Consider the following 26,836-nt stretch of genomic DNA (forward strand, 5'->3'; position numbering starts at 1 on the left):
AAAGAGTCGGGGGGGCAATAAATAAATAAATAAATAAATAAATAAAATCGCAGAGGACTAATTCAAAGTGCGAGGGGGGAAAAAAAAGGCATTTGATGTGATTGTGACTCGTTTACACTTTGACAGTCCAGCGCAATAACTGTGCGCTGGACTGTTCACCGTTCGGGAGTCGGGAAATCCCACTGATCCTTTCACCGAGTGACTCGTCGAGAGCCCAATCTAAAAAAAAAAACAAACAACAACAAAACAAAACAGTCCAGCCTTCCCCCGCCACCATATCTCACGACGTTGAGGGTGGAAGGTGTTTGCTTTTCTGTCGGGAGCCGATGAATTTGAATCATTCGAAGGATCTGATGAATCAGGGGAACTTTTGCGCCCGGTTTGAAAACGCGGCGGGCCGCCGCGGCCCCTCCGGGGTGCCGCGGCCCTGCGGTTGGGAAACGCCGTAGCAGGCGTTTAACGGCTTCCAGCGGCGAAGTGAAAGCCGTGGCGCTCGGCGTTGATTCAGAACAGCCCCGTCAAAGCCAGGGGGCCGCGGGGATTTGGCCCTGGCAGCACCGCCGATTGTCAGCAGCGCAGATTTGTGAATAGAAGGCAGTGTGTGTTTTATTACAGGGGGGACAAGGGTGTGTGTGTGTGTGTGTGTGTGTGTGTGAGTGTGCGTGTGTGCGCGTGTGTACGTACGTCCCTGTTTTGTTCAATTCAAAAAGTGAACAGGAGACGGCTGGAGGCTACGACAAGCCAGGGCGCCATACTTAAATAACTATAACTGTACGGTTACATTAAGTACCCTGTACTGAATTCTAAATACACTCTAGTGACGTGGATTACCACTTTAAGGGAATGCATTTATAAAGTTGTTTTTTTTTTGTTCACAAAAAAAACAAAACTCCCATATTTGACACTTTATAAGAAACAGCCATTCGGTGTATTTGGGTTCTGCATGTGCTCCTCTGTATTCCCTTTCCATTGTTGCGTGGCGGGGCATGCCGCCTCGCCTGGCCAGAGCCCAGCGATCGCGCACGCACAGGAAATGAAAGGCATATGCGGGGGAATTTGATAAAAGCTTAATTTATCAAATAATTTTCCTCAGAAAATAACCGGACCATCTTCCAATGGAATTCCAGGAGTTGGAGCCTAATCCGACCAACACGGACTTTCTGACGGAATACCAATAAAGCCGATACACAAGCACATGGACAGATGCATGCACGCGGACACACAAAGAAGAGTGGACTTGAAGGAAACTTGCTGACATAGTCCGAGCAGTGTGTGTGTGTGTGTGTGTGCGTGTGTGTGCGTGCGTGCGTGCATGCGGGCTAGTGTCTGGCATTATTGATTCTCACTGATACGGTGGGGAGGGGATAGGAGGAGGGTGTGTGGAGGTGGAGGTGGGGATGGTGGGTGGGGTGGACGGGTGATAGATGGACAGATAAAGATAAAGGGTGAGATAAATCAGGATGGTGGGAGATGAGGGGGGAGGAGAGAGGGGTAAAAAGGGGTCAAACGTGCCTGGCAGTGTTGCGGTTCAGATCCCAATCAGGAGATTGCGAAGATAAGGGAGAGAGAGAGAGAGAGAGAGAGAGAGAGGGTGGGGCGGTGGGCGGTGGTGCGGGGTAAGAGGAGCGGGAAGACCTGTGGATGTGGTGTGTGCTCCGATAATAAAGAGGAAGGTGTCCAGGCCTTTCTGGTTCCTGATGGAAAGTCAATGTCGCATTTGTTGTCTCACGCCGATAAGGAAAGCTGCTTCCACACGCACCCACGCACGCACACGCACGCACACGCACGCACACGCACACACACACACACACACACACACACACACACACACACACACAGTGACCACCACAATTGGGGTCCGAGTAAATACACCTGGTAAGTGACCCATGTTCCTGGTGCAGTTTCTGAAGCTAAAGATGGTAAATTCGGAGATCGACCCTCACAAGTATAGTAAGACAAACACACACATACACACACACACACACACACACACACACACAGATTGAGATAGAGGCATGTACGTGTACACACACACACACACACACACACACACACACACACACACACACACACACACACACACACACACACACACACACACACACACACACACACACACACAGATCAAGACACACACACACACCCCATCTTCCTCCACGATCCCTCCTTCCACCCGCTGAGCGTCGGGAGGCCATTATATCATTTTGGCTACAGGGTGGAGGGTGGGGGATCGATCCCTACATTAAACATTAAGAGGGGACAACTATATTGGGGACTGAGGGAGTTGTGGGGAGGGGAGTCAATAGAGTGGCAGATTAATTACACCCTCACACTCACACACACACACACACACACACACACACACACACACACCCTTTTGTATCGGCTCCACTAAACGGCCGGCGACAGGTCAGAGAGATTTATGAATGAGTGATGGGCGTTTATAAAAGAGCCAACACGGCACGAATGAGAGTGAAGTGGACGACGGGGAGAAGGTGCCGGATCAGAGGGGTTTTGACGGACGGCCCCGCCCGGCTCGTCACGGGGTCGGAGAAAAAATACGACATCGGTGGATTTTCTGCCCCCCCTTTGTCCCGTTATGTTCCCGGTCGGTGTTAAATCTCACACTGATATGATTTAACAATGATTCCCAACGGCGGCAAAATGGAAATGTGGATTCCCGGGTGCGATGTGTTCATGACTGGAATCCCATGATAATAATGATAATCGATATCCGGTTGATTTGCTCAGAAGATTCAAGAGCAGCGGGGGCAAAGGATCAAAGGGAAAGAGCTGACTTTGCTTAATCAGAGCGCAGCACTGCAAGCTACACACACACACACACACACACACACACACACACACACACACACACACACACACACACACACACACACACACACACACACACACACACACACACACACACACACACACACACACATCCACATGGACCCACAAAACAGGTCGAAAAACCTGCTCAAACCCACAAAAAAAAAATGTTTTAAGCCTTTGTACACACACACAAAAATCATCACGGACCCACAAAACAGGTCGAAATATCCACTCAAACATGTACACACACCCCCACACACACGCGCACACACCTCACACCCACACGCGGGCGCGCACACACACACACACACACACACAAATGAGACTGCGGTGGAATGCACCCACTGATTTAAAGAATGTGGTGCTGATGATCATATCGTTTCCTGCTGCCAAATGGGGAAGTGAAACCTTGGCGTTTGCAAAACTCCGCGTGTCAACCTTCTCGCGTGACGAGTGTCACGCACGTCCACATCCTGGATGTGAAACGACGAGAGAAAAAGATAAGACGTGGGATAATATCATAATCATAGTCATAAGATCACCTTAACGGTCGCCCAGACCCGTGTTTACCACGGCACTGCACCACTAAAAACACCACAAATACCTGGAACTCTGCTTCTGAATATGCTGAACGGCTGAACGCTGAACGATTCGTTCGTAGCGAATCTTTGAAATGAGTCTGGAGTTATTTTGGCAAAGAAAAAGTGAAAAGTTTGACAAACTGAAAATAAAAAAATATAACCGAGGAATACATTGCAGTCTAGAGCAAAAGAATAAAAAATAAAAAAAGGCCCCGGCGCGGGCCACCATTCATATATTCGCCGAGCGACTCGCCGAGGGCCCGGCCTCCAAATAACAGAGCGGACGCAGAGCCGCCCGATCCGGCTGGAACCGATCAAACAGGCGCGTGGGCACGGCCCCTGGCAGTTTGGATCCTGCGACACGAGAGCCGACTCCCATTCGTCTTTTGACCGGAGGGGCGTCTTCTTTCCGAAACCCCGCTCCCTTTTTGTCTCCGGAGGGGTCGAGGGGTCGAGGGGTCGCGGCCGTTTTGCCCCGTTGACCGATCACCCGTCCCCTGCGTTGGGGCTTGCCGGGCTCGGTGGGCAGGTGCCCGGAAAACAAAGAGTTAAATATTCAAGGAGGACGAAGCTCCATCAGATAGAGGACACAGGTGGAGCCAGGGAGCCCTCGCCCAGGACTCCTCCGTTCCTTTCCTTTCCTGTCTCCTCCTTCCCTCTCCTCTCCTTTACTTTCGTCTCCTTTCATTTCATCTCCTTTCCTTTCCTGTCTCCTCCTCCCCTCCACTGCCCTTTACTTTCCTTTCCTTTCTTCTCCTTTCATCTCCTTTCATCTCCTTTCCTGTCTTCCCCTTTCCGTTCCTCTCCTTTCCTTTCTTCTCCATTGCTCTCCTTTCCTTTCCTTTCTTCACCTTTCCTCTCCTTTCCTTTACTGTCATGTCTTCTCCATTCCTGTCTTCTACTTTCCTTTACTTTCCTTTCCTTTCTTCTCCTTTCCTGTCTCCTCCTCCCCTCTCCTTTCCTGTCTTCCCCTCTCCTTTCCTGTCTTCCCCTTTCCTTTCCTCTCCATTCCTTTCCTTTCTTCTCCTTTCATCTCCTTTCCTTTCCTGTCTCCTCCTCCCCTCTCCTTTCCTTTCCTTTCTTCACCTTTCCTCTCCTTTCCTTTACTGTCATGTCTTCTCCTTTTCCTGTCTCCTCCTTTCCTTTACTTTCCTTTCCCGTCTTCTCCTTTCCTTTCCTGTTGTCTCCTTTCTTCTCCTTTCCTGCTCACCGGCTCCGTCTTTTCTGTTGATTGTTCAATGACCTGGGAGGTGTGTACACACACACGCACACAGGCACACAGGCACACACACACACACACACACACACACACACACACACACACACACACACACACACACACACACACACACACACACACACACACACACACACACAGACCACATGTTCAGCACATGTTTTCCGTGCTGTGATGGAATATCTGGACTGGACTCGATGTCTTGAATCTGGAGTTTGACCTGGATGATATGATATGATATTATATATTATATATTATATGATATATGACATTATATATTATATATTATATGATATATGATATATGATATTATATATTATATATTATATGATATTATATATCATATATTATATGATATTATATATTATATTATATGATTTTACATGATATCAATCGCTTCACACTCATTTTTTCTCACTTTCTGTCCCTGCGCTCTCACTCCTTCTTTTCTGACTGCAGACAGACAGACAGACAGACAGACAGACAGACAGACAGATGGTTTATCGCGCATTGCCGTTTTGTCTTTTTCCAGTTCTCATACGTAGAGAGGAAAAGACTCTGAGGGCGTGGGCGCCTGAGCACCCCGACCCCGGGTCCCTGAAACGCAGCGGGGGCCAAAAGGAGGCTTTGAAAAGGGCCCGTTGACGTGGGTCTCCCCATGTTGCGTATGGCGCGTCGACGTCGTCATTTCTCTGGTATTTCCCCGGCTGCTTGGCCCGGCGCCGCGTCCGGGCGAGCCGGGCGACGCTGTTTGCTTACTTCGCCAAAATCAATAAGTTCCCTTTGAACCGTTCTCCAAGCTGCCGCGACGTAATTGGCGTCGTTGTTGATTTTCTATTGATCTGTCGTCACATTTGGGGTGAAGGTCAATTGGCTGTTGGGGGGAGGTAGAGCCAATCAGGATGGATGGATAGATAGATATATGACAGACAGACAGACAGACAGACAGACAGACAGACAGACAGACAGACAGACAGACAGATAAATGGAGAGTAAAGATTTGGTATTGAGCAATAAATCAAATGATAAATATTCAATAGAAACATAAAGTGGCAAAAAATAACAACAAAATAAACCTTTTATATTATTCAATTAACCTAAAAATGTAAGAATAATAATGAAATTAAACTGGTAATAACATTAATACTGAAAAATAAACCTGTAACGAGCGGCAAACAATTAGAATGTGTGTATATGCACTGACCTGATGTCAAACAATGAGAAATAAAATAAAATAAAAACCTATGGAAAAGAAATGTAAATAGTAAAAAAAAAAAAATGTACCTCGGGATGAAGAATAACACAAGAGAATAAAAGTGTCAATAAAAGAAAACAATATAAGTCAAAGTCTGTGAAAAATACCTTGAAAAGGTCCTTGAGAATATCCGAAGTCTAATTGGCTCCACCCGCTTAACCCCGCGTTTTCTCCGCCATTCACCTGGCCTGACGGCGGGGGGGTTTTGGGCGGGCGTGCGGGCGGGTGGGGGCGCGGGTGCCGCGGGAGTCGGAGTGATGATCCGCTGTGGACGGAGCTGTCGGGCGGAGCGCTGCAGACTTCCAGAAGGCTCAGGACTTGGCCACCACACGCATAAACACTGGATAATAAGACTCTCCAGATCCGCTCCTCTGTGCGCCACATCCGGGAAAAAAAACAAAAAAAAAACAAAACAAAAAAACACCACCTTTAAATGGTAGGAAGTAGTCTGCCCAAGGTGAGATGGAGGTGGAGGTTAGGGTGGAGGTGGTGGGGTCATCCCCAGGCCTCTTCTGCCAGTGCTTCTTCCTTCCCTCCTACGTTCCTTTCTGTCTTCCTCCCTTCTTTCCTTTCTGTCCTCCTCCAGCCCACTTCCTCCCTCCCTCGCTTGTTTCGTCTCTCCATTCCTTCCTTCCTTCCTTCCTCCCTTGTTTCTTTCTTCATTCCTCCTCCCTCGTTCCCTCTCTCCATTCATCCCTTCCTTCCTCCCCTCTTTCCTCTCTCTATTCATTCCTTCCTTCCTCTCTATTCCTTCCTCCCTTCCTCTCTCCATTCATTCCTTTCTTCCTCTCTCCATTCCTTCCTCCCCCTTTCCATTCCTTCCTTCATTCCTTCCTCCCTCCCTTGTTTCATTCTTCCTTCCTCCCTCCCTCCCTCCCTTGTTTCCTCTCTCCATTCATCCCTTCCTTCCTTTCATCCTCTCTCCATTTCTTCCTTCCTTCCTTACTCTCTGTATCATTCCTTCCTTCCTCTCGCTATTCCTTCCTTCCTTCCTTCCTTCCCTGTTTCATTCTTCCTTCCTTCCTTCCTCCCTTCCATCCTCTAGTGGACCCCTAAAGTGTTTTCCTTGCAGGCCCAGCGCCCCATTGTGTTAGAGGGTGTGGGAATGGTGAAGGTGGGGGAGTGGTGACGGGGTGAGGGGGGTGGGGGGGGGGGGGGGCTGGGTGCCATCCTCGCTCCTGGGTTTTGTTTGTGGCTGTGTGGTGGGTGGGTGTCTCCTGAATACAAACCCCACCCCCCCCTCCCCCGCCCAGCCTCCACCCTCCCCCGGCCTTCCCCCATGTAACGATCATTCCACTTCCTAAAGCACTCAACCATGACCATCACCTTTCACCCCGCATCCTCCTCCGCCCCCTCCTCCGCCATTTACATAGGCACCCAAGTGGACGGCCCAAAAAAGGAGGGTGGAGGTGGGGACATTGGGGGGTGAATGAGAGAGAATGGCAGCCACCCCCCCCACCCCACCCCCCATCCATCTACCAAAAATTTGAGAGGAGGAGATGGAGTGAGAACAGCTTTGGGGTGAGGTAAGTGGGTGAGAACAGAAACCCCCATCACCAAAGATTCCAGGACATTCCTCCCCAACGTCGCTTGGGTGAAGCAAAGGGATGTGTGTGTGTGTGTGTGTGTGTGTGTGTGTGTGTGTGTGTGTGAGTGTGTCCCTTCTGTTCTACCTCAAGTCAATGGTCATGGCTAACGTCTGGCGTGTCTGTCGCTGCAGCTCTAAACACCCTGCAGAGCCATCGCGCTCTGTGTTTAGGTTTAGGACGCTTCGCCCCCCCCCCCCCCCCCCCACTCCACCTCTCTCCGCTGCCTCCCCCCGAAAACCTCCTCTGTGGAGGAGGATCTCTGCGGAAGGTGTGATGTAACGTTCGACAAAAGCCACCGAGGATGACGCCGGAGGGGTTAACGTCGCCCCAAATAACACCGGGGAGAGGGGGGGGGGGGAGAAAGGGGGAGACATAACTCTATCGCTCTATTTACAAAACTGCCATCGACTTCTAAACTTTCGCGGGGAAATTTCGACATCACTTGGGGCCGGGAGATTTATTGTGATGTCCGCGGAGTTTGCCGTAAACGCCGCAGACGCCAAAGTGTTGATTTAGAGAGGTCTCCAAGACCCTGGACGTCCTGATGACAGTCACTGTTTATTTTCAATTTTCATTCATTATCCGGTAAGAGGAGGTTAAAGTACGCAGCGGCGCGCGCACACACACACACACACACACAGGTGAGAGTGTCCGCGCTCATTTACCATATCGATCACAATCAGAATCTATTCATTTTCATGGATGAGAATAGTTGTCGTGGTGGAGGATCGTTTCTCGAAAGAGAATCAGCATAAAAATAAAAAATAAAATAAAGTCAAAAATGGCATTATAAAATTGATTAAAATTAATAAAAATGTAATAAAATAATAATAAATATGAAGAAAAAATTTAGAATAGGATGAAAAAGAATAAGAAAAAAATTAAGAATAAAAAATATAAATAAAAAGATCCACATGTACACATATAGCTGAGTTACAAAGAACACAAATAGCAAAATATTTTAAAGAAATATCCAGAATATACAAAGTGTGATTCTATGCACAGGAGTTATTATTGGTTAGGTATTTAGGGTATAAATGATATAAAATAAGTGATTTTTATTTAGTTATTAGAATCTACGGCGTTATTTCAAGATATTGAAGATATTGAAGATATAATACCTAGCAGTATTTATTGTTACACTAATGTTGTTGTTACACTAATCTCTGTCGCAATGTAGCTTGAATGTTATTCTCCCTTGTAAGTCGCTTTGGATAAAAGCGTCTGCTAAATGACTAAATGTAAATGTAAATGTAAATATTGAACAGATTAATATCAGTGTGTGTGTGTGTGTTTCCTGGAAATACACAATGTGTTGCGTTTCGGATGGTACCTCATAAACAGAGAGGGCGACAGATCAACGGCAACATGGCCGCTCAGCCATGCTCTGAGTGGGGACACACACACACACACACACACACACACACACACGCTGGTCCTATGCCACCCGCCGTGCACGGACCCAGACAGTTGGAATCCCCATTGTGTGCGTCTGGGAAGTCTGGTTTAAACGGCGTCTAATCCCGCTGATCCTCGGCTAAGCCAACACTTCCTCACCTGCCTGGCAGCCGTGGGAGAGTGAGCAGAGGCCTCTCCCCCCGAAATAATACACACTTACATCTGGATACCAATAGGAAAGAATGTTTTTTTTCTTGAGTACACAACAGCAGATGTGGTTGGGGTTGGAAGCGAGGCACGTCGCTGTGACGGCACGCTTCCTCCCCTCTCCCTCACCTCCCTCCGCGAAAATGTCAAATATCACCACGTATTCTGGGCCAAATACCTCGATGTCACTCATGTGGTGATATTTTCGGGGGATGGTTCAGGGTGCATTCGTGGGATGCAGTATTGGCGCGCTGGAAATACTCGAGAAACCAGCGTCAGTGATGTGGATGTAATGACCGCAGTCTGTGGAGTTCAGAGAGGTGCATTCATTCATCCCAACTCAGCCTTGAAGACGACATTCAACCCTGTTGAGATGTTACGATACTCCCTGGCAATATCTAGTCTCATATCACGATATCGATATAGTTAGGATACGTCGCCGAGCCCTCACGGCAATTTTCACTTATGTCACTCAAGGCCACTATTAACTATCAAGGGGCACGTCAAAAAACTTCAAAAGTAATAAAATACACACAATTTATTAACATAAAACTGAATTATTGACAGTGAATCTGGTGACATTAAATACGCGGTATTACAATATAATAACCAAAATCCCGGATGATATCTAGTCTCATATGGCGAGATCGATATCATATCTCCCTGTCCTAACATGAAGGCCTTTTTCCACTGATGTCACTCAAGGACACGGTTAACCATAAAGAGTCACCTTAAAAACAGCCTGTCGGAGTCCACGGAAAGCCATCATCACCGATGCGCGCCGCCCCATTAAAAAATAAAAACAAATCCTCGACAATATCTCAGTGTCTCGCATCGCGGTGTCCATATTATAACCATATATGGCCCCGCCCTGACGTGAAAGGCTGTTTTAACTTCTGACTGCGACTCGTGGCCACTATTCCACTCTATGGGGAGTCGGTGGAAACCCACGGTCACCAACCGGGTGCCGCGCAAATTAAAAAAAAAAAAAAAAAAACTTTAGAGAAGGAAGTTATCGGGGAAGTTCCCGCGCGGGGAGTCGTCCTCTATCGTCCTTTTATGTCCCGGCGTCTCCAGCCCCAGACAGAAAGCGGCCGCGCTACATTTTTTCGTTTTTTTTTGGCAAATGGGTGCCAGTGTGTAATTACCTGGGCTCGCCTTTCAGTGTGGCCTGTTCTGCACGCACACATGCGAACACACACACACACACACACACTCACGCCCGCGCGCACACACACGCACACACACTCGTCCAATACGCACACCCTTAAGACATAGTGTATGCACTCACTCACACAGACCCTTATGCACATCAAGATTTCCAACGCAGGCTTACTCTTTAACACACACACACACACACACACCCGTGCACGTACACTCACACACATAAACACAGGCCTCCCCAGCTGGAAGTGCACAGCTGCTGCTGTTTACCCGGTCGGGACCAGAAAAACATCCTGTACAGTTCTCTGGGTGAAAACCTCCCTCGCATAATAAACACGGGCGCTCGGCGCAGTTTGAAGCTCCACTTTGGGCGGTTTCTGCGGCGTCTGAGCCAGAAGGTCCTCCGGAGCCGGCCCGCATTGACGGACAGCCGCAAAAAAAAAAAAAAAAAAAAGATTTAAAAAAAAATCCAAAGAAGGACAGGAAGGGACCAAGAAGAAGATGGAGGGAGAACTTCATTTCCAGAACCACCTCCACCTCCGGGCGGCTGCACCAGTCTCCAAAACCCAACAATGTTTTTTTTTTGTCTCCCGCACAAGTGAAACAGATTCTCATATTTTAATATTTTACTGCAAAGTTTATTCTTTTGCTGGACTTTTGTTTTTCCTTTTTATATATTATAATATTTTGTATTATGTTGTTTATCATTAAAGTATCCATCCCTTCCTCCATCCATCTATATTTGGATACGCACCATCAACAAAATACGGCGAAAAACAAACAAAGTCGATGCGTATGGGACTGCTTCCACATGGAACTCTGTGTTGGGGATCAAAACGGGGGGATTTGATACTGGTCTGGAAAGAGGTGTAGAACCAAAAGCCTCCCCCAGCGGACTGAAGGCGGGTTGAGGAAATGTGGAGTTGTTTAGGTTTGGGCTGAACTTGGACTTTGGACTTAAGGAGGTTTTGCTGTTGAGGAGCTGTTGTGTCTGGAATAACGAAGGAAAGTGGGTGAGGAGCACGTCGGGCTTCCAAACGACTGGAATGCAGACGAGACTGTGTGTGTGTGTGTGTGCGCGCGCGCGTATATCTGTCCGCCTCCCGATGTTTTCAATTGACAGTCACTTAAGCACTTTGGCTCGCGCCTTAACCCTCCCCCCCCCCCCACCCCCCAAAAAAACCCCCTATGCGTTCAGAAGTATTTGCTGTTGCCCTCAGAGCATGACGGCGGTGGTATCGAGCGAAGCGAGTGGATAAACGAGTAGTAAAACCAACCTGATCTCTCTCTCTCTCTCTCTTTTATCTCTCCAGCGGTGGCGTTCCACAGTCCGCCGGTCACCATCAAGAAAGAGCCCCAGAGCCCGGGTTCGGACCCCAGCCAGTCCTGTAGCCACAAGCAAAGCTTCAGCTACCCCTCTGGAGAGCAGTGCCTTTATGCCAGGTACACAACGGGACATGTGCTACACCGACAGTATTTCCGCCAAGCGCCGAATCTGAAAACGTACCTTACGGTCGGACGCTCCCTTCCAACGGCGGTCGCGGTGTGTCCGATTTTTCGCCGCCACAAAATGTGTCGCTGAAAACGGGAGGGCTTAGTCTTCCCGAATACAATGGTCCCCAATGGTCATTTACAATTTTACATGAATGAACATTTAAAACTTCCTTTATACAGTGTTTAAGTGCAAACACATAAAAATAAATATACACAATTCAAGAGATTTATTGATATTGACTATTTGATATTTAATAGTAGTATGTATGGTGACGTCCAACATTTACATTAATAAAGTATTGTTATATATATAAATGTATGTAACTTATTTACTAAACAGTTCCAATTAAAAAATAAAGTGACTTCAAGTCGCAGTGTCAAATCGGAATTTATCGCATTTATCGAAAAAATTGGAGCGCATCAAAGACCCCCAATCAGAATCCAACTCTACATAGAAACGAATGGACTTCCGGTTTGTTGTTGTGTCGTTTGTCAGATGCAGTGTAAAGCCGGCTTTACAATGGTGCAGCAATTAATAGCAATTCAATTAAAACAATAATAAACATCCAAAATGAGTGTATTATAGCCATGAGAGTAAACTGGGATTGCTGTGGGTAGTAGTATTAAAAAAAAGTTATTCTCTCCAGACCCGCCCTAAATGCAAATGTCTCTCTGCTCAGTTCTCATGCATAAGTCAGTGCAGCTAAAAGACTGACCACATGATATTGACTAGCATATCCCATAATACAAACCTCACGTTTAAAACTGTGTTCCTGTGCAGTGTTTTGTAATATCACTGCAATAAATTAAATGAAATAAATGAGTCCAACCCGTCCATTATTAGTGTCCATACTGTTCTATACATATTATTATTCATATTTTATTCATCACATGCAGAATTACCAACCACATTAATAAAATGTAATGTTTTATTTAACATATAATGTAAAAAAAACCATACATTTAATAATAATATTTACATTTATACCCATATAATTCTTGCATCCTTACTGCTACTTAGGCCCTGACTCTTTAAAAAAAAAAAAATTATTATAGTATAGTTTTCTTCATCTGTTGTATAGAGCACATTTTGTAGATTCTGTATATGTTATATTTTAAGACTGTTAAGTAATGTTTTATGCTACTGTTTTTATACGTATATATATATACAAATATATATACTGTTTATATATAAAAAAATATACATGTATATATATATATATACACACACACATTTTTTTAAATATATTTCTATTCATATTATTAAAAATTTTCAATCTTTGTCCACTAAATTTCACCAACTATACCATTAAAAATTCCATGTAGAGTGAAAATTCTACTTGGCCCGATTGTGGTTCTGGTTCTGACCTCCCCGCCTGCGCTTGTTTTCCCAGTGCCTATGAGCAGAAAAGGGCAGTGGGAGGAGCCAAGAGCTCCGGCCCGGGCACGCCCATGTCCCCCCTGCAGCAGCAGCACTACTCCCCCAAACCTACGGTGGCCGGACGGCCCGACGCCGCCTACATGAACCCTGCCGCCCCGCAGGCTCTGCCCAGCCACAGCTACCCCGTCAACCCCAGGTGACCCACGCGGCTAACGCCTATATTTTATATCACAGTCCACGGATTACATAGTACAAATTTTTGATCCTAATATTTTATTATAGTATTTTAAACTAGAACTGGGTGTGTTGTCCGTGTAGACCTTTACTGTTGATTTGTTTGAGGTTTATTGTATATTGCCAATTTCTTCTTGTTTACCGTTTATCTTTTAAGATTCTTCTTATTGTCAAATTTAAGGTTAATTTTTAATTGCTCATTTATTTCTTGTTTATTTTAGGATTATTGTTCTTGTTATTGTATTTTTTTATTTTTTTATTTTTTAATGGATCAGGAATTATTTTTGGTTTGTTGAGTATTGCCATTTTTTCCACATTTTGCCAATTCCGCCAATTTCTTTCTCTATTTTATTGTTACTTTAACATTATTGCCCATTGTTTTTTACGTGAGCTGCTGTAAACACTGCAATTTCACTCTAGGGATTAAATAAATAACCCATCCATCCATCCATCCATCCATCCATCCATCCATCCATCCATCCATCTTGTTCCACAGCTCCAGGTATCAGGGCCCTCAAGCAGACCCCATGTGCCCCCAGTTCCCCCCGGCGGGACAGACCTTCCAGCGCATGCCATCCGCCCCCGCCGGCGGAGCTGGGGTAGGAGGCGGGGGTGGGCCGGGGCCCGGCGGCGGAGGCGGTGGCGGTGGCGGTGGCGGCGGAGGCGGCGGGGGTGCGGGCGGAGGCGTCTACCATCGGCAGCACTCGGACCCCTGCATGCCCTACCTGCAGCAGAGCTTCAAGCAGGAGTACCTGGACCCGCTGTACGAGCGGGCGGCGCGCATGGCGGGGCCCGGGCCGGGGCATGGACATCACCCCCATCCCCACCCGCACCCGCATCAACTCCCGCACCCACACAGGTTCCCACCGGCCCACATGATGGTCAAGCAGGAGCCCACAGACTACACCTACGACCCTGGTGAGTGACAGAACAGCCATGATGGCTTCAATATACTGACTGAAGGAATGGTGGCGAGTTGTTGTTTTAGTACAGGTAAAAAAATAAATCAGTATGATATACTGTGTGTGTATATATATATATATATATATATATATATATATATATATATATATGCTAAATATGTACATAAAAAAATATGTATATAATACTGAAACAAAACAAAAATGGTTTCACCTGAACACCTACAGAGAAACAACAGAACAAAATGTCAGGCACATTTCTACTTCTTCACTGTAACCCAGGACCAACCCCCATCCCTGCTTCCAAAACTCCGCCTTTAAACTCTGTGACACATCGCAAAGTAGAAAGAAAGAAAGAACATTTCTCCTGCCCGACACTCCTCCCTCCCCCTCCACCCGTCTCACTGAGAGAGAGAGAGAGAGAGAGAGAGCGAGCGAGGCAGAGGAATTTCATTGAGAAAATGGAGGGCACTGGAAAGCCTAGAGTCCCTGGTGGCGTGCTCCAGGGTTTCGGGTTGCACGAGCGGCTTCCTTTTTCTGCCGGCAGATGAACTCATAATGGAAAAATGAGCGTGGACGCGGTAACCCGAGCCTCTTACTGGCTGGGTCGGGCAAAATGGGAGGGGGGAGGGAGAGGGGTTAGAGGGGGATAGCCATAGCCAGCCGGGGTCCTTTAACAAAATCTCTCTCTCTCTCTCTCTCTCTCTCCCTCCCTCCCTCCCTCCCGTTGAGAAACTCACATTAAACTCTCTCTCTCTCTTTTTTTTTTAACCTCATTCACCTGTATAAAGGGCGGTGCAGCGGTGACAGAACCTACGAACGTGGTTTTGGAAAGAAAGTGCTCGAGGTTCCGTCTGTCTACACCATCACGTAGACGGGGTGTCCACAACACCTCTCGCAAACGTAAAAAAAAAGAAAGAAAAAAAACATTAAAGAAAAAAACAGGTCGGAATTTAACAACAGCGACGAGGATGACCTTCCCCCGTCAGCCGTACGGCGCAGGCCTTTGAGCGTTGGAGAACGGGGGCAAATTGGCGTTTCATCGCTTAATCACCGCCATTGTGCCGCATGAAAGATACAAAATGGCCCCAGCCCCAACACTCCCCCGGCGAGAGCCAGACACACTATGCACGGTGCGACGGAGCGCCCGTGCCCCGGAACGCGGGCTTCCATTCTCCCCACGGTGGCGTCTTATCACGGCCGCAGCGCTGCAGCCGCATTCCCCAGGAGTGAGTCACGGCCGGGGGCCAGAGAGCGGCACCTTCCCCCTCGCCGGGCCCTCGCTGCTTTTGTTTCGTCTTTTTTTTTTTTTGCCTTTTGTGTGCTCCAGAACGACGAGTCAATAAAACCGCACCGACGTAAAAATAAACCCCGAGTGCCCGCGCGGTTATTTGCCTACGCGCCGATGCACAAGGTCGAGAGCTTAAAAGATATCAAGCGCTACGACTATAAAAACATGCCTCAGATTGCACGAGTCATTATGGGATACACAAGCTTTACAGGTGTTCTGACTTGCTGAGGATTTTCGCCCTGAAGGTTAACGAGGGAAGAAAACTCTTATTTGGGGCGAACGCGGCTATCCGAGGCGAGTCGATGTGCCCAGACGCGGCGCAGACACCGTATACTGTACCGCTCCGCCTCCGCTGGAAGGTGCTCGCTCACGGCCTAAAAATACCGTCAGAGACAAGACAAGTGATATGATGATAAATGCACGGTTTGTCCTTGGGAGCGCTCGGGGTGATCCAACATAATATGCACATAATACGCCCTCGCTCCCGGGGGAATATTGGCTTAACTGGCAGAGCAATGAATCTCTGTGCAAAAGGAATTGATGCACTTCTACAGGGGCACTTAAAAAAAAAAAAAAAAAGAAAAAAAACATATCCCGTGTTTGCTGAACTTGAGGAAATTGGATTTCTGGCCTTTTATACTATGTTTTGTTTTTGTTTTTGTTTTATTTAAAGATGTGCCTGGATGTCCCTCTATGTACCACCACAACGAGGGCTTCCCAAACCCCCAGCAAGCCAACGAAGGTGATTCCACTTACGGCTTCCTGTTTGTTCCCGATGGGAATTCTGCCGCTTAATTAATTGTCGACCTGTTTTCCTTCACCGCGCGACGGGAAGAAATCCACATTGAAGTTGAGGATGACGCCGTCGAACACCCCTTCATCCAATATCCGCCCCCTTCCCCGCTCCCTCTTTATCTCAGCGTAGCCATCGTTGGCTGCGGCTCTGCGGTCATTGGCTAACCGTCCCACAGTGCTTGTGTTTCCATTGGCTAACCGGCGCTGCGTCTATGTTTCCATTGGCAAAATCTCCAGCCTCACCCCTCCAGCCGCAAGGCTCCCCGAATAAATATTGGTCCTGGAAAAAGCTAAGCATTTTTCCGAGCAAGAGAGGAAAACAACCCACCCGTTCACTTCTATTGTCTGCCTCTCTACTGTTTTGGGTCCGATGAAACTCTGGAGTCTTCGACGGCCCAGACACCGAGAGGAGTTTCAGAGCGGTAACGGTTTAAAATATCAAGATCCCGGGAGAAGACACGTCTCCCTTTAGGAAGTTTACGCTCTGAACTCCTCCCCACGCGGGCCAGGAGCGCACGCTTATTGCATTAACGCGGCCGTTCACGCCGCGACAGTCCCTCGCCTTTTTCGGTCCGGGGGTGTTCTTCAAACCGGACAAACTCACTTTGTTTGCGAGGGCGAGCGAGGAACACCCGGACGAAAAACGAGTGTCCTTCCAACACCACATATCAGGCGTTCAATCCTCTCCTCCTTGTCTTCCAGGCTACCTGTTTGAAAACGACTCCCGCGTGGTTCCCGAGAAGTTTGAAGGTGAGCGCACGGTTCACGCCGGTGGGACCTGCCGGTGGTCCACCTACTGCCTTTGCGCAGCACAGCGTACTCGGCCAGGTGTCGGCTCGGATATCGGATGATCAAATGCTTATTGATGACACGGCACTTAAAGGTATAGGAGGGAAACACGAGCACCAGCAGTCACCCAAGTTGGCTCTCCGCTTGGGGATCAAGTCCCTATCGCTGACGAAAGTCTTGTACCTGCATGCCGGGGATTTGTGTGCTCCTGTATCGGGTGGAGCAAGCTGCTTTGTGTAATCGGGAGGGGGGGCGGCGTAGAGGGTTTCGGCGAACTGTAGGGTGACGTCTTGTGTCACAAAGAGTACGGTGACGGGCGGTTTCTCACGGGCGTCGTCAGGGTTGGCGAGTAATGTTCCTCGAGCTGCCGCAGCCCCGGGGCTAGAGCTCCGGCTGAACCTGCGCAGTTTCGCCGTCTCTCACGGAGGCCGAGCAAACGCTCGGCTGAGGCCCTCGCGTTCCCACACTCGCACCAAATGTATCCGGTGACCTGTGCATACCTGGGTTTTACAGTCAAACGTATATCAGGCGTGTAATATATCCTTTGGCGAGGGATATTGCGTCACTTATTTGAGGAGCAGATTTTTTTTTTTTTTGTTGTCCTGTATCCTTCTTGCTATGACCTCAGCTTTGCCGTGGAGGTTGTTTTTGAAACCCCTTGATACAAGATTTTCCACGTTTTTTTTAACGCCAAAACACAGACCGGCTTGTTTTACCAACACATTGGCCTTTAGTTATACTGTCCAGAGAAAAGGTGCTAAAACTAACAAATCGACACACAACCCCCCTCCCCCGACTCACGGAAGCAAAAGTGAGAAGGCCGACCCCGCGTTAGGAAAACCGCTCCGATCAAAGACACAAAGTCCCAAGAAGGGGAAACACGCCGCGGTTTTGATTTGGCCGGTGAGCCCGCTAACCCCGCTTGTCCCTGCTCCGTGTCCAGGGGAGGTGAAGCAGGAGGGCGGCGGGGTTTTTCGGGAGGGCACGCCCTACCAGCGCCGCGGCTCTCTGCAGCTCTGGCAGTTCCTGGTGGCCCTGCTGGACGACCCGGGGAACGCCCACTTCATCGCCTGGACGGGCCGCGGCATGGAGTTCAAACTCATCGAGCCTGAAGAGGTAGGTCTTTCAAGCGAGTCTTCCCTGAGCTTCTGGAAAGATGACCACCCCGTGGAAACCCCTTACGAGGCCCTACTTGCGCTATAGCCCGTTTGAAAGATAGAATTCAAAATGCGCACGTTGCCATATTTATCTTTTCAACCAACCAACAAGAGAAGCATCTTACTTGGAATGCGACCGTGTGACATTAAGTGGTTTTCGGGGGCAGAGCGCGGACAAGACTGATTAGAAGTGAGTTGTGGTCACAGCTCTTATTGGTCTATAATCTGAACCAGCCTCCATTAGTCCCCATTCATTATTCAGCAGATGAAACCGTAGAGTGATTGAAAATGAAGGACGAGCTTCATCGCCAAATCGCACCAGCGCCCCTTCACCTCGGCTGACTCTTCGGCCGGGACGTTTCTTTCCCGAGGTTGACGTCCCCGTGGTTTCGACTGGACGCGCATAAACAGACCGCGTCCATCTCGACGGGCACTATACCGCCGGCCCTTCTACGTTTTCCATTTTCCTTTTTACTGTACATTAAAAATGGATGGGGGGGGGGGGGTTTACAAGTGCAATTAGGGTCGAAAGTGCACTCAAGGCTCAACCGGGGCGACTGGCCGGCCACTTTGGGTTACAACAAGACACTCCACCACAATCACGGGTCTGCAGTTCTCACTGATTCCTGAGTGCCGCCCACATTTTAAAAGCTCCACTCACAGTACAGGCAAGGTGTAGTTCATTCATTCACAACCACATGATGAGCATTTTGCCTTGTCCCTCGCCGCCGCTTTGAGCGAGACGCTAACTCGGGCATCAAAGTTAGGGGGCGGTTGTCTGTTTTTCGAGGGGTTCAGCCGGAGGTTGGGACCGTAAATCACCGCAGCCTCCCAGCGACAGGCAGCCACTGACTCTCGTTTCGCAGTGCGCTCTGTGGGACTCTGGCTACATTCGAATGGTAATGGGTTACATAAAAAGGAAGTGAATCCACATGTGGGGACCCGCCCTGGTTTTGGCAAGAGGAGCACGCTCATTACGGCTGAAGCATTCATCACTGTGGACCCCTAGTGGCTTTGGTGGAGAATCGCAGGCAGGGAACGGAGTGGGGGGCGGGGGGCGGCAATTGCTCATTCGTATAAAGTTAACCCAGACAGACAAATCACGCTGCATCTGCTGATCGCCGTGTGATGGGGCCCTCGCTCCCCAGCCGCTCCAAGGTGTGCCCGTCGGCACCCGATGACCCGCGAAGCGCCCGGAGATGAAACATCCTCCCTCTCTGTCTCCCGCCGCTGTTCTTCTCCTCCCATCTCATTCTCTTTCTGCCCCGCCCCCTCCCCAAATTCTCCTTCTCCGCAGGTTGCCAGGCTGTGGGGAATGCAGAAGAACCGTCCAGCCATGAACTACGACAAGCTCAGCCGCTCCCTGCGCTACTACTACGAGAAGGGAATCATGCAGAAGGTAGGAAGAGAGGTCCCCCGTGATTAGTTTTCCAGGTTTCGGTTTGAGTGGACCCCCGAAACAACACACACGCCGAAGACGTGATACGTTCAACAACAAACCCAGAACATCCTTTTCAGGGTCAATTCAAGTTAAATATCAGCATGAGGTTACAATGGGAATTCCATTAGTCCTCCACACTGGTTGTTATATATTGCCAATTTTGGGGTTGATTTTTATTTATTTTTTATCATGTATTAGGTTTATATTTACTTATTATTGTTTATCATTAGGTTATTGTATATTGTCAACTTTTATTGTTCATTGTTTATTTTTAGGTTGATTGTTAGGGGTTATTTCTATTGGTAATGGTGAGGTTAATATCACAAATAAAAATTGAAATGTGAGTTAAGGTGCATATTGCTTTTTCTATTTTTATTCTCATTATAACTGCCTATTTTTGATCGGAACTGCTGTGCCACAGCATTTTCCCCCCGGAGATGAATAAAGTATCCATTCATCGCTCAACCATTCGCATCAAAGTAAGGAAATCACCTTTTTCAATTCAATAATTCCCGCTCGCTCCTCCTCCGCAGGTGGCTGGGGAGCGCTACGTTTACAAGTTTGTGTGCGAGCCCGAGGCGCTCATCTCGCTGGCCTTCCCCGACAATCAGCGGCCGAGCCTGAAGGCCGAGTTCGAGCGCTACGTCAACGAGGAGGACACGGTGCCGCTGTCCCACCTGGACGAGGGGGTTACTTCCTATCCCCCGGAACAAGCCCCCCAAAACATGGGCGCGCAGCCCTACTCCAAAGGCTACATGTACTAACGTCAACTCCCCTTCCAGCCTCAGAAACCTCCTCTTCGTACCCTTACATCATCATCATCATCATCATCATCATCCACTCCCTTAATGCCCCTGCACCTTCTTGCACATGCCCCCCAGCCCCTGATGCCGCTGCCCCGCCACCTCTCCCACCCCACCACCAATCCACTTGTACATATAAGGCTATGGTGTTTTTTTGTTGTTCTTGATTAAATTAATCACATTAGGGATTTTTTTTTTTTGTTTGTTTATTTTTGAGTTTTTAAGAGCTGCAATCCTTTCACTTGAGACCTATTCAATCCATAAACATGACTGTGGTTAAAGAGATTGCTTAATAAAGACCCATATTACTACTCTACCAAAAGTGTACGGAATGTTTATATCGTACGTTATGACCCCATGTAGCACCATAGAGGTACCGCACTCAATACAGACCATTTGGTTTTTGATTGTTTTCTTAACGCAGACGTTCTCAACCTTGGGTTCGCGACCCCACGCGGGGTCATTTCAAGTGCACACGGGGTTGCACGACATCTCTCATAGGACTGATATATTGTTAAGTATTTGAGAAGACGACACTTTAATAAGTTCAGAGGGAGGAAGTTCATAAATGATATGTTTATAATTTAAAAAAATATGTTTGAAATATATCATTGTTCCTATATAATCCATTTGGAGCTTCCCCCCGTTTTCCTAATACGCAATGTGGTATATCCTCACTTTGAGCAGCAATGAAGTGACCGCTTTGAAAGAAAGAAAGATTCTTATTTAGCCTCAATCTGTTGCTTATCGGCTTAAATGTAAATAAGAAAATAATGGTGTTGGCTCTGAAATAATAAAAAAAATGAAAAAAAGAAGAAAGATTGTCGTACTAATTGCAAGAATTTTGGGATCTAAAAACAGGGTCAGGGGCCGAAGACGATTGTGAACCCCTGTCTCAATTATTATTATTTTTTTGCTATTCCTTCCTTCCTTCACCTTCTATACCTTCTAGCCTTGCGAATTGAGTGTATTATCATTATTAGTAGAATTAACAGCAGGCTGCAGTGTGTAGCTGGATGCTCGTTATCAGCCTGTCACCTCATACTGTGTCTAAGCAGCGAGAAGAAGACAGAATAAAGCAGGCACAAGGTGGATAAAAAAAAAATAAAAAAAAGAATCCAGTATTTATCGATGAGGATTGAAAAGTTAAAACTGCAACAACAACAGAACAAATAATCACAATCGTTAGTCTGACATCACAGATTTCACTGAGAAATAAAAAAATCTTTAATTGAATTGTTTCGCTCATGAGGTTTATATGCAACACTTAAAGAGGATTCAATTCCCGGTCGGAGTACTCAGGGGAGCAAGATGCATCTGTCAAGCTTAAACAACGCTCACCACAGCGAAAAGTTTTTCTTGTTTTCCTTTCTCCATCGGCGGCAGAATAAACGCACGGTCCAAAGAACATCCACCCACGCACCCACCCGAGAGTGAGAGAGAGAGTGAGGAACAGAACCTTCACCGCCGCCGGAAGGCGCGGGAGATCCTCCAGGCGTTGGGCTCCTCGTAGCGGTTGTACAGCGGCTCCAGCTTCTGCATCTTCTTCTGCTTGCTGAGGCGCGTGGGGTCGCCCACGCGGTAGAAGGCCGGCGCGAACTCCACCAGCCAGCGCGGGTCGATGGTGGTCACCTCCCGCATGTACTCCTTGGTGGTCAGCACCAGCTCGTGGTACACCAGCCTGCGGGACGGGACGACAGCAAAAGCCAAAGGAATTAGCGGTGGAAACGAAAAATTTGTATTGAGGAGCAGCAGCACTGAGAAGAGCCTTCATGTTGTCTTTATTGGGATTTTGTTTACGAGAAATAATAATAATAATAATATAAATATAATTATAATAATAATAATAATAATAACAACAACATATACACAGACCTATATAACAATTACACAGGCATAAAGAACACATATGCAGATTAAACATATACGCAGATGTAAACAACACATATGCAGGAGGTAAACAACATAAGTGCAGGCGTAAACAACACATATGCAGGGGGTAAACAACATAAGCGCATGTGTAAACAACATATACACAGACTAATAAAAAATAAGGAGGACCAAAAAACAAACAACAGCTGCAGCTCAAAGGTTAACATAGAGGCATTACAATGGTGGTGAGCGAAGAGAGAAAACAAATAAATAATAATAGTGTTGTAGTATAAAAAAGAAAAACACTTTCATTGTTTTACACACATACTTTTAAGATAAGATACATGTATATCCAAGGGGGGGAATTGAAGTTAATATCTGAAATTAATTTGCAGGATCCATGACATAATCTACATGCAATAAACTCAGCTGATAAATAACACTTTGCGATCGATGATTTCATCCACTCCCACCCAAAGCTAAAGCAAAAACACATTGAGGAATCGAACATGAAGTACACCGTCATTTCAACATAGCCTGTCCAAGCGTCCCATTGGGCAACCCCTCCCTGCAGCGTTCAAACACACACACACACACTCACACACTCACACACACACACACACTCACATACTCACATACTCACATACTCACATACTCACATACTCACATACTCACATACTCACACACACACACTTACCACTCTGGCTGGCGGTTGAACAGGGTGCTGGAGGGGTGGAGGTACACCACCTGCTGGTCGATCAGGGTGCGGTATCCGTCCTGCGGGTGCTTCCTGGCGGCGTTCCTGAAGTAGCCGCTGCAGATGGCTTTCTGCACACGCATGGTGGCCTTCCCGCACGACACCACGTCCAGCTTGTGCCTGACGGAGGGACGCTTGTCATTTAAAATCCCCCCACCCCTCCCGAAAGAATGGTTTCTCATAAATTGACGGAGCAGGGAAGGTGTCCCCAGGTGGAGCTCACCTGTCCATGATGCTGAGCATCTGCTTGCGGATGTCCTGGGCTCTCTTGAGCGAGCGCGCCTGGATGAAGTTCTCGAAGCACCAGGGGTTGGAGAACTTGTTGTTCTTCCAGGAGTTGTAGACGGCCAGCAGCGTCAGGTGGTCCCCCTCCAGTTGGAAGAACTTTGCCTTCTTCTGGTCGGCCTGGCTCTGCTTATCCTGCGGAGGAATGACCCATTCTTCGTTTTATTGCAACATTGAATAAGAAAATACTTTTATTTGACACACGGGAAACGGCAGGGTCACGCACAAGGATCGCTGGGATTTTTTTATTCTTCTGTGAGCTTTATTGTATATTGCGAAATTCTTCCATTTTCTTTTGTTCATCTTGGTTTTTTTGTTTATTGACGTTTTTTTCCCACAGTTTTAGTACATGCTCAGGTTTATTGCAAATGTTTTCTATTTTTTTTGTATTTTGGGTAGTTTATTGTATATCGCCAATCCTTTTCTCTTCTTATTACATTGTTATTATAACTTATTGTTTGATGTTTTTATGTGTGCAATTTGACATCCAAATTTCCCCCTGGGGATCGATCTATCTATCTATTAGTAAAATAATGGTATTTAACATGATTGGCATCACATACAGGTGCCATGGGGGGGACACAAAAAACTGCCAATAAAAAGTCATAAATCCTACATGGAAAAAAAAAAAAGCATCTTGCATAATTGCTCGATGTGGTTGTTGTGTATAACTTTACCTTGGGTCTGTAGAAGATGTTCTGGACAGACAGCATGGACACGATGGTGAGCATCTCCTCGCTGCAGCCCAAATGCACGGACATGATCAACATCTTACACAGCATAGGCTCCAGAGGGAACTCGGCCATCTACGAGGGACGACATACCCGGACAATTATACGACACAACCTTACAGACGGGTGCAATGCTTGTGTGCAATGGTTGTGTGCTTTCAAACGTTGTCGCAATATCCAAACACAAATATCCAACGTGTTGCAATATTATCCATTAGAATCATTTGGACGTGTCTATGCTAATGCTCACAGGTCACAGTTCTAAGCAAGTGATATGTGCCTGCAGGGTTTTAATCGGCAAGAGGGGACGTTATTAAACCTCAGAAAGAGCAAGAGCACAGAATGGATAGTTACTCTAACATTTTTTATACCAACTGCATCAGCACACTGAATCATTCATCCATCCATCCATCCATCCCTCATTCAACCAATCATTCATTTATCCATCCATCCACCCACCAACCCACCCACCCACCCATCCATTCATTCAACAAATCATTCACCCATCCATCCATCACTAGTAAGGTCTTCCAGTCCTCACCCTTCTGCCGAGCCGCGTGAGAAGGCCCTCGTCGTCCAGGGCCCCCAGCGTGTAGAGCTGCTCCATGGCCATTATCAGAGTCTCCATGGGCGGGGCGTCCATGAAGTCGAAGGCCAGCAGGTCGTTGATGCCCATGGCCTGCGGAACCAACCGTGTCATTGGGGGAAGGTCGAGAATTGCGGGGGTACTTTGTGTAAAAGAAAAGATGCTATCAATGCCATTTGAAGAGAGGTAAGACACCTTCAGAGACAGCACGGTGCTGGCCAGGTTGGTTCTCTGGATCTCGGGCACGTTGGTGGTCAGCATCTCGTCCCTGTAGGCTCTCTCCGTGTAGAGTCGGTAACACTTCCCGGGGCCGGTCCTGCCGGCTCTGCCCGACCTCTGTTTGGCCTGGGCCTGAAAAAATACGAAGTGCGGGGGGGGTTCAGTGTGAAGTCAGCGATCAGCTCACATCCGATGTTGAAATCTGTGGGTTAGCTGTGATGAGGCTCATTTAGAGAAACTAACCTGTGATATCGGGGTCACCACCAGCTGGTCGATGCCCGTCTTTGAGTTGTACACAATCTGCTTCACAAAGCCAGGGTCCACAACGTAGTAAATCCCGTCAATGGTCAGAGACGTCTCGGCGATGTTTGTCGCAATGATGACCTAGCGGCGATAAATATTATTGTATGGAAACGGTTGATTTCGGGGTCTCAAAAGAGAGCTGCTCCCATAATTTCACCCAGAGGTCGGGAATTTCATCTATTCAACGTGGGACTCATACAGCCCGGAAAAAACACAAAAAAAAGCCCCCACCTTCCTGCTGCCCGGGGGCGCGGGGTCAAAGATCCTGGTCTGCATCTCGCTGGGCAGGGCGGAGTAGACGGGCAGGATGATCAGCTCGGGCACGTCGGGCCCCAGCGACTTCATCCGATCGTACAGGATCTCGCAGGCCGTGTCGATCTCCTCCTGTCCCGTCAGAAAGACCAGGACGTCGCCTGCACACGGAGGGACACGCAGTGAAGCATGGTGATACCAGTGAAACTAGGATCAAAACAGTCATTACTGTTCATCTTTTCAATGGGATAATAATGAAGTGTAACTATCGTTCATTTTTTTGCTGGGGACCCCTTGGAACCTGCTCAAGGACCTCACGTTGAGAACCACTGAGCACAGATTTCAAAAAACAACAAAAAAAAAAAAAAAAACCCACACCGTCACGGTCCTTCAGAGAAACAGATGATCATAATGGCCGTCGGGTGTCCGACGTGTCAATTTCAAAAGAAAAAGCGATATTAAAAAAAAAAGCATCTGCGGAGCGGTCGTACCTGGAGGCTCCGTCAGGTGGATCTGCATGACGGTGATGAGGCTGGCGTCCAGGTAGTCCGTCTCGGGCTCCTTGGTGTACAGCACCTCCACCGGGTAGGTTCTGCCGGGGATGGTGAAGATGGGCGCCTCAAAGAAATACTGGGAGAACTTGACGGCGTCCAGCGTGGCCGACGACACGATCAGCTTCAGGTCCTTGCGTTTCAGTATCGTCTGGAGCGGAAAGGATGAGGACGCCAGGGAGTGGCGCACGCATTGTTATTATTATTATTATTGTGGATTATTGCGGGAGAAGGGTCTTCCGACAACCTGTCCGAGTTAACGAGGAGGAACCACGGCTTCAGTTATGAACGCATGTCTCCTGGATTCCTGGCTTGATTGTGATGACAAAAGGCTCCTTTTACACGGTCACATCTTTTATGTTTATTGTTTTTACGCTCTTGGAAAACAACACGGGGTCAGAGTTTGAACGTTAAGTGATGGTGCGTTCAGAAAGTCACTTCATACCAAATATGTCCAAGCAAATAATACAACTAATGCCCACTTTGAACATAATAGTAATCTGTCAAACTACCACGACTTCTGGTTACCTGAAAAAAGGGTCGTTGTTCTTGTTCCATGTTGTTTGTTCTGGCCTACTTTTTATATTTTGGTTTTAGTGAGACACAGTGAGACAGTGAATAAAGAAAATCCAAAATGTGATTTAAAAACAGAACTATTTGGCTACTGGAAGACATTCTTTATCAAATATTCGTCAGTAAAGCTGTAACA

The 26,836-nt window shown here is 47.5% G+C and overlaps 2 protein-coding genes across 3 annotated transcripts in view; one reads left to right on the plus strand and one right to left on the minus strand.

The window, feature by feature from the left end:
- etv4 (ETS variant transcription factor 4) overlaps window positions 1-21,377 on the plus strand; it is a 36,608-nt gene extending 15,231 nt beyond the window's left edge. For both annotated transcript variants that reach the window (XM_080021584.1, XM_080021585.1), the window contains exons 5-12: window positions 11,580-11,709; window positions 13,155-13,337; window positions 13,872-14,293; window positions 16,260-16,328; window positions 17,084-17,131; window positions 18,114-18,286; window positions 19,625-19,726; window positions 20,302-21,377. In XM_080021584.1, the coding sequence (XP_079877710.1) occupies window positions 11,580-11,709; window positions 13,155-13,337; window positions 13,872-14,293; window positions 16,260-16,328; window positions 17,084-17,131; window positions 18,114-18,286; window positions 19,625-19,726; window positions 20,302-20,532 (1,358 nt within the window). In that variant the 3' untranslated portion in view covers window positions 20,533-21,377. The remainder of the gene's footprint in view (window positions 1-11,579; window positions 11,710-13,154; window positions 13,338-13,871; window positions 14,294-16,259; window positions 16,329-17,083; window positions 17,132-18,113; window positions 18,287-19,624; window positions 19,727-20,301) is intronic.
- A 655-nt stretch (window positions 21,378-22,032) lies between these two features.
- The window catches only part of dhx8 (DEAH (Asp-Glu-Ala-His) box polypeptide 8), a gene marked incomplete at its 3' end in the record, with an annotated part of 28,113 nt that continues 23,309 nt past the window's right edge, over window positions 22,033-26,836 (minus strand). The window contains exons 38-46 of the mRNA XM_080021291.1: window positions 26,068-26,278; window positions 25,556-25,737; window positions 25,265-25,405; window positions 24,998-25,153; window positions 24,758-24,895; window positions 24,163-24,291; window positions 23,424-23,620; window positions 23,141-23,320; window positions 22,033-22,252 (exon numbers count right to left, since the gene is read on the minus strand). Of these exons, the coding sequence (XP_079877417.1) occupies window positions 22,033-22,252; window positions 23,141-23,320; window positions 23,424-23,620; window positions 24,163-24,291; window positions 24,758-24,895; window positions 24,998-25,153; window positions 25,265-25,405; window positions 25,556-25,737; window positions 26,068-26,278 (1,554 nt within the window). The remainder of the gene's footprint in view (window positions 22,253-23,140; window positions 23,321-23,423; window positions 23,621-24,162; window positions 24,292-24,757; window positions 24,896-24,997; window positions 25,154-25,264; window positions 25,406-25,555; window positions 25,738-26,067; window positions 26,279-26,836) is intronic.

Source organism: Zeus faber (assembly GCF_960531495.2).
Source record: "Zeus faber genome assembly, chromosome: 20".
Lineage (NCBI taxonomy): Eukaryota > Metazoa > Chordata > Actinopteri > Zeiformes > Zeidae > Zeus > Zeus faber.